Below are 8,792 nucleotides of genomic sequence, written 5' to 3' on the forward strand. Positions count from 1 at the left end.
CTTTTCTGTCTCACATTGGTCTTCCAAATTTGTTTTTGTTTGAGTCATTAGTCCCAACATTAGAATATTATATTAGACCAACTAAAATATATTTTTAACATGTGGCGTCATCTCTGGTCAACGAATGGCATCGTTATTTAATCAATTTAATAAAATACTCCAACTATATAAGGTAAAAACTAATGTTGACGCAAACAATAATACACATGAAAACTGAAAGAACATTTTTTGCTTACTTTTAATCTTGACCCATGAGCTATAAAATTCTTACACGGACTAAATGAAAAAACATATAAGTGGACTTGACACCATATCTTGATCCAAATCTTTAAGGTATTAGGTTATGTGTTCATCCACTTATATATTCTTTAACTCATCCATTTTTGCACAATGTGAGACTTCTTCATTCTCACTTAGAATACTCAACATCTGCCCTTAAGTAGGAGTTATTTCCCTTCCAGTATCAGATACACCAGAGTTCAGCTCTCTATCTACTTGCACCACCGTTGACTTATCATTCATCAACGGAACACGCCGCCTTGACATCTCGTCAAGAAGACTTTCAACATTTTGTTTGAGTCATCGAACCATCGGTTCTGATACTACTTGTCGGGAGATATTCATCCAGGTGCTATAATATTCTTTCATGAGCTAAATGAAAAAAGCATATAAGTGGACTTGACACCACATCTTGACCCAAAACTTTAAGGCAGTAGGTTTATGAGTTCATCCCTTATAAGTTCTTTAAGTAATCAATTTTTGCACAATCTAAGACTTCTTCATTCACACTTGGAATACCAAAAAAACTTTGCTAGGTAATTGTCAAATATTTCTAATAATAAAATAGTTTCATTACGTTTTTGTTTAGGCGTCTTTAATAATGATTATTTTAAAATAAAAATTTATTATTAATAATAATGATAAATTTAAATTTTAAGAAATAATAAAGAGAATAATGTATCTCTCATATCATGAGATAATTAATCTCCTCTAGCCAGTAAAAATGTGACATGTGTGCTATTTTGTTTATTTTTAAAAATATTTTTATAAAAAATGATGAAACGTGACACATGTCATAATTTCACTGGTAGGAAGAGATAACATATTTCATTATACTAGGAGATACTCCATTCCCAATAATAAAATATGATGTAATTTAAAATTGTAAACTATTAATAAAAATAAAATAGGATAGATTACGGTCAATATAGATTTGGATTCTGTATCTTTTATCGAATAATTCTATAGTATAATTAAGTCTGGAGTATTGAATATGGGTTAGTATATTCTTTCCAAATTAACCATAACAACAAACAATCATAATCACATCTTCACATAATAACTTATATATCACCTATCATAATCTTTTTTTTTTTCCTTTTTTTTCTGATTGGTATATCTATAATAATTTATAATCCTTAGAGAAAAGGCGAGTTTAAAAAAAATAGATTATACATTATAAGATAAGATTGTTGTAGATTGAGATTAAGATACGATCCATATATAATTAATCTCATGTGCATTAATACGTATCACTATAAGTTTAAATTCCATTCAATTTTGAAAACTATTTCTTCTGCTATCACATTCACAAGCATATAGAAGGGGTATGAAGAAGAACACACAGCAACCTTCAGGCGATAAAAGCCTTCAGCAATTCTTCAAGGTTTTCTTGTCCCAAACAAGTTCTACTCAGTTGGTAAGTATAATTTCTTATAGTGTTTTTATATAATCAATAATATTATCTCATCATATAATAAAGACTATTTTTTTAAAATGTGTGACTGCTTTTAACAAATATCATTCTCAGAAATTAATTCTTAAACATTTTAATTTATCTGAAAATATGATGAGACTTTACATCATTGGGTTAATAACTTGTGTATTGTTTATAGTCTTTTGAACCAGTCTTATGTTATTTATTATTTTATGGTATAGTTGGTTACTATTAATTGCATGCGTTTCTTTCAAGGCAATTTTTATCTAGCTTCTTCAAGTATTGAAACTAACTAGTGAGGGAAAGAGAAATATATAATTTTATATGATCTTTCATATCCAATAAATTGGGTACCCAAAATTAATGAGGATTTCTTCCAATGATTAGAAACATCATCTTTGTTGTTTAGTATCTTGATCTTCATCGGAAGAAGACCAGTCTATGCTAACAAAACTTGCTACTCTTTTCGTCTGAATTTAATTGTAATTCATACATATTAGTAGGTAAAATTAATTATAATTACCAAGTTTATGAAAATATTATATTAATATCCTAAAATTACCCCTTCATTATTACAGGAAGCGAAAGATTTATTGGAATATGTATAAGTAATAAATATAAATTGTAATTATAAAGATATATTTGATATAGATTTGTTTTTAGAAGTTCCTTATAAATAGGGATCGAGAGTAGTGCTGATTTTATATTAATCTATTCAAATAATTAACAACCTTCTTAGACTTGAAATTTAAATAGTAATGATAACAATCCTTAGAAGTTTATGTCAAACACTAGCGCAATGCAATTAATTTTCTTTGGTGGAGGAGTGTGGTATATGGATGTGGAACTATAGTACGGTTGAGAGAAATTCTATATTTTTGTGTAATTTTAACAGTTAAAATATCCTATCAATGTAAATAAAAGAAGAGAAAATATCTTTTCGTATATTAGGAGATAAACTATTTTCTCATATATTAGGAGATAAACTATCTTCTCACGCCAATAAAATTATGACACAGATTTAATTTTATTAATTTTTAAAAATATATTTATAGAAAATGATAGAACACATAATTTGTATTCTCATACTAAGAGATATTTTATTCATATAAAAAAAATATAAATGTCATCACATTTTGTTTCTTTTATTTTCTTTAACATTGGGAGATAATCTTGACTTATGAACGTGGATGTTAAGTTACAAGACCTATTTAATGAGTCCAAACTTTTTTAATATTTATTTTTTTTGTTCATAAAACTCAAATTTGAGACTTTAGCTTATTTCTAGTAGTCTACTATACTAATCTATTATTGGGTTTGATTGTATTATTCAAAGCCTCAATTTTTAATATTGAGGCTTATTGCTCCTAAAATAAATTAACCTATAAAAACTAAGCACATCTCTAAAGCTTATACTATATTGAATATTAGCTCAATATTGCACTTGCTTATGTACATTATAACTTGTTATTGTTTCAGCGAATACCAAGGGCTTTCAACAAGTTCTTGAATGGAATTACAACAAACGAGGTCACTCTTATGGATCATGAAAATAACTCTTGGGACATTGACATGGCAAGAATAGAGGATACTTTTATTTTTGAAAATGGATGGCAACAATTTGCTAAGGAGAAATGTTTAGAAGAAGGAGAATTCTTGGTTTTTGAGTATGATGGCAAGTCTACATTTTATGTGAAGATATTTTCCAAAAGTGGGTGTAGGAAAGAATTTGAAACTTGTAATAAAGTTGTTCCTATTGTGAATATGGATGAAGGTTGTGACCAGATTTGTCAAAAAAATAAGAGGGGTCGTAAACGCAAACATTCATCAATAGGCCTCCAAATAAATGAAAAATCAAATTTAGAAGGTAAGTTTGTATTTGATTTATGATATAACCATATAGCTTATATTTGAAACTTTTATCTTCTTTATAACTTTTATGAAACATTTATTAAATTAATATGTTTATATATATATATAGTGACTTAAAACAAATAAAATTTAAATAGGTACTAAATCCCCTCCCCTTTTAAATTTAACTTTTATTTTTTTGAAGCTAATGTGTCATTGTTGTGCTAAAGTTAAATGCAATTATATATGGTTAATGATTATAGGGCCATCTAAAGTTGCTAAAAAGAGCAAACCAACAATAGCTAATGGAGCTAATGGTGAAGGCTATAATAAGAAACATTCAACTGATTCTTCTAAGTGTGCTCCACCAAACAACCCTCATTTCATAGTACATTTTTCTTCCACCACCAAACTAAAAAGAGTGGTTAGTATTTCATACTTTTTTGTTCTAACTTAATTATTTAAGTGCTTGTTTATATATATCTTTCACCCCATTAATTTAAGGTGTTTTGGATTGGTGTATTGCAGGAAATTCATAAGACAATATTGAGGAAATGGGACATGAAATTGAGGTCAACATTGAGTCTAAAAAATGAGAATGGAAAAGTATGGTTGGTGAAGATCTCTACCACTCTTGATGGTCGATATTATTTAGGTATTGGGTTGTCTGATTTCGTGAAGAGTAATAATATTAGAAAAGGAAATCAATGTGAGTTTGAGTTTGTCATTGGCGAAAGAAATGTAGTCAAAGAAATTCTTGTGCATGCCCCTAAGTAAAAGTCTTTGTAGTGGTGGAACCATATAGTTTTGGCCATGTCTTTTTTTAATTTAAAGATACCTTAAGCTTTATTATTTTATTAATTATTATAAACTTTATTTTGGCTAAGAACTAGACCAAATGATTGATGAGTGTGTTGGTTTGAGTGAGTTTGTGATTTCATAAGTGTATAATTGCAGACAAATAAAATAAAAACAAAAATATATGGATGATATTTGTTGTTCCATTTTTCCAATTGATACACTAGTTAGATCTTAGGAAGAGAACTTCAAACACTAAACACTTAATACATAGCATCCTTTTGTAACCTTAACCTTAAAAAACCATGTCCAATGATTCAATCAAGTGTATTATGTTACATATGATGTTAGTTAATATTTAGATTGATAAAACATTATCATATTTAGAATTTAGTTAGTTTCATTTTATTCCAGCAAGGGAAATATTGTAAACATTTGTCACTACTAGAAATAGAAACCTGCAAAACCATGGTGACTTGGGTGAGCTTGTAGAAGAATACCATAAATCAGATTCAGAAATTCCAAGATAAATTAAATTATCTGAAAATATTTGATGGAAAACTAGTTGATCAAGCATTTTCTTGGCTTGGGTTCCATGTTATTTTTAAGGATTTAATTAGGGGTGTAAGCAGTTTCGATTTAAACCGCGAAACCGAACCAAACTGCAACATGTGGTTCGGTTCGGTTTCGCAGTTCGGTTCGGTTATTTTTTTAAGGAAACCGTTTATGTTCGGTTCGGTTTATGGTTTTAGAAATTTAGGAACCGTTGGAACCGAACCGAACCGCATATTAAAGAAATATATACAAGGGATTAGGGAATAATGTGTTATAATTGTTTAAATTCTTCAACCAATTTTCTAGCTTAAATTATCAATTTTTGTGTGAATTGTAGTGTTATATATGTTACTAAATTATTATTAAGTTTGTATTATATATGTTATTAGTTATTAAATTGTTTCCTAGTGTCTTATGATTTGGAATATATTTACAATTTTTGTGACATTGAGTTTGAAACTAATATATATCATATATTGTTATACATGTATTGTTACATGTGTTACTAATTATGAAATTGAAATGTAAGGTTATAATTCATATATATGTACATAATCATGAATTTTATTGTTATATATGATTCATAATTTTTTATAATAGTAGTATTAGTGTTTATCCTTTTATGGATAAACAATATCTCTTATAATACATTTTGAATGTTCAGTTCATTGAAGATTTTTTATAAAAAAGTAAATGGAAAAACCGTGGAACCAAACCGAACCATTCAAGAGCGGTTCAGTTCGGTTCTAATAGTTAAATTTGCGGTTAATTGAGTGAAACTGAACCATATGTTTTTGATCGGTTCGGTCACTAAAATACACCAAAAACTGAACCGAACCGAACCATTCAAGAGCGGTTCAGTTCGGTTCTAATAGTTAAATTTGCGGTTAATTGAGTGGAACTGAACCATATGTTTTTGATTGGTTCGGTCACTAAAATACACCAAAAACTGAACCGAACCAAATTTTTACACCCCTAGATTTAACTTTGATCAACTAACAACTTAATAAGTCATATGCTACTACCTGCATAAAAAAATCGTTTAAATCTTCCATTGAAAGTTTAAATATTCCATTGAAAGTTTAAATCATGATATTATGATCAGAACGAGGATCATTTGTCATCATTCTTATTATAATTTGTGTTTTTGACCAATTAAAAAAATATTTAATTAAAAGAAGAAGTCATAAAAACATAAACTAATTACTTAATAGAATTTGGGATAAGAGATCTCTACTATTTACAATTCATGGACAGGGACTAAATTCCCAAGATTATAATCAACTCAAGAATGATGATTAATGATACAATAACCTATTTTGATAATATAGACGAACAATATTAGTGAGATTAAATAATGAAACCACTTATAAGAATATTGACTTAAGTGTCACAATTTTTTTATGTATCCATACAAAGCCAGCTCTTGTCTCAATTCAACCAAGAAATCGAGTTCCCAGCAAACCTATTCTCAAAACTAAATTTCAAAATTGATCAGAAGACCATGAATACACAAATTTTCAATAAAAACTAATTCCTTTAATATATATTTTTTTCTTTTACTGACAATGACTTTTAATTGAACTTTAACATCATATGTAAATAACTTAACTATGTATCAACAAATTCACAATGATGAATAACTTAGACCTTTGTTGGGATAGGCCAGGTTGGGGCACCTGCTTCCTAATTTTGTTTTTCAAATTTATTAAACTATTATTATTTTTTACCTACACTCAAATAATGTCTCCATGAAAATATTAATCAAATTTTACATTTTTCTTCAACTTGTAGCTTGATAAATATATATAGTGTAATTTGTGTGGTTTTCTAAAAATTATATATAATGTATAAAGTTCTCTTACCTATGTAAACAATGATATTGTTTATAATATCATGATTTCATTTGAGTTCATAATGATTTTACACTTTATAATATATATTATGAAGATTGCGAATTACCTTTGCCAAACTTTGTACCAAATAAAAGTCCTAAGATCATAAGAGTTTTTATAATCATTTAATATTGATAACATACATGTATTTGTGCAAAAATTCTACTCTGTGATTTCAATGAGCAACATAAAATTAACTTGATATGTCAATTTTCAACAATTTATTGATGATGTTGTTAGTTATTCATGTTTGAAAAATTCTCAATCATCTCCAAATTAAGTGCAACTTTGACAATATAATAAAAGTAAATGTATATTATTTACTTGATTGAGTTGTTTGTCTTATCTTAACTATTGCAGTTTAACTACTACAGAAATATTGTTTTCAACATCGAAGACAACCAAACAAAATTACATAATAAGATAGAATATGAATTTCTTGCATACAACATGATAATTTATATTGAAAAGAAAATAACTAAAACTTTTACTTCTAATTCAATCATCGACCGATGAGCTTAAGACACTTTAAATGTAATTACATTTTTCTATGTCTTTAATTAATTAATTGTTGGTTGTTGTTATTTAAAATTAATATATTATTTTAAAACTTTGAACCAATATACTTCTTTATATTTTTTTGTTATTATATTAATCTTAATTATAAATTTTAATTAAATATTATTGTCACGCTAAATTTTATATCAGGGTGTTTATAATAGATTAAACAATACCTCAACTTGCACCTAAATTTTAACGCAACTCCACTATTTTTTTTTTAAATTATTGATGGCAATCATGTAAATTCTCTATTTGTTACAAAAATATAGTTCATGTAAGGAAGGAGAAAATATAATGACAAAAATAGTAAATTGTATTGATAAATTGTAAATGTTAATATGATGATTTGCATGATGTTATTATGATAGAAAAGACATATATAACATTAATTCATTAACTTCTATTTATACTAATATTAGATTCCTAATTAAATAAAAAAATAAATTATAAAACAAAGTAATCTCAATCTTAATAGATATTGTAAGATATACTAACAATCTTAATAATTTGTACCCGAATAAAGCAATTTTCACAAGCCATGGACCATTAAGTTTTGGGTCCTTGTGGCTATTATACTGTATTAAAAAATAGGACCTTATATAAAATATTAGCCAAAATTGCTGTGGCAATAAATTCCAAGACCTATAATATATAAGGAAGAAGATTAGCCTTAAATCAAAACACAACAGCTTTAGAAACAATGTATTAATTATAACATGGAAAGCCAAAATAATAATTGAATATCTCATAAATTTCTACATGAAAAAATATAAATTAATGGATATGTCTATTATTGATCAAATATTTATATAAGAAAAATATGAATCAAAGTTTGAACCATGGGAATGAGTTGAATTGGAATGAGTGTTCAACACACAACAAATAGACCAACAATATGATAATCTAGTAGTATAAGACTTCATTAGATTCTCAAATAAACTAAAATGTTAAATATTCGATTTTTATGAGTGATACTTATTGAAAAGACAATCATACATTCTAAAAGAGGTAAATTCATTACTCATAGAGTGAAAATATAATCTTGATTAAACAAAAAACATGCAACAAATAGAGGAAGATTTATTCAATTTGCTTAACTTCTAAGACACGTTGCCCCCATCTTAAATTTTGTATAAAATCTTGTTTGAGGAATATATGTCCAATTATGCTCCAAGGTTATATTTTGGAATATCAATTTTATTTCAAAACAAAATATATATTATATTATGTTTCAAGGCTAAATATATAAAAGTTATGTATAAAAAAATAGTTCATGTCTTTTGATTGGGGTGTTGTATCTTCTTATAACATTTTTATTTATTTAGGTCAAAGATAAATACCCCTGATGAGTAGAAACAAAATCTATCTTTCGCTATGTTTAAACATTTAACAATTTTTATAGTACATATCTCCAT

At 26.9% G+C, this 8,792-nt stretch overlaps 1 protein-coding gene across 1 annotated transcript; it reads left to right on the forward strand.

The window, feature by feature from the left end:
- LOC109328674 (putative B3 domain-containing protein At5g66980) lies at nucleotides 1,537-4,458 on the forward strand. Its single transcript, XM_019562249.1, has 4 exons — nucleotides 1,537-1,699; nucleotides 3,197-3,584; nucleotides 3,832-3,992; nucleotides 4,097-4,458. Exons 1-4 carry the CDS (start codon nucleotides 1,610-1,612, stop codon nucleotides 4,343-4,345), a joined length of 888 nt encoding a protein of 295 aa, XP_019417794.1. The 5' UTR covers nucleotides 1,537-1,609; the 3' UTR covers nucleotides 4,346-4,458.

This window comes from Lupinus angustifolius, chromosome LG02, assembly GCF_001865875.1.
Source record: "Lupinus angustifolius cultivar Tanjil chromosome LG02, LupAngTanjil_v1.0, whole genome shotgun sequence".
Taxonomy (NCBI): domain Eukaryota; kingdom Viridiplantae; phylum Streptophyta; class Magnoliopsida; order Fabales; family Fabaceae; genus Lupinus; species Lupinus angustifolius.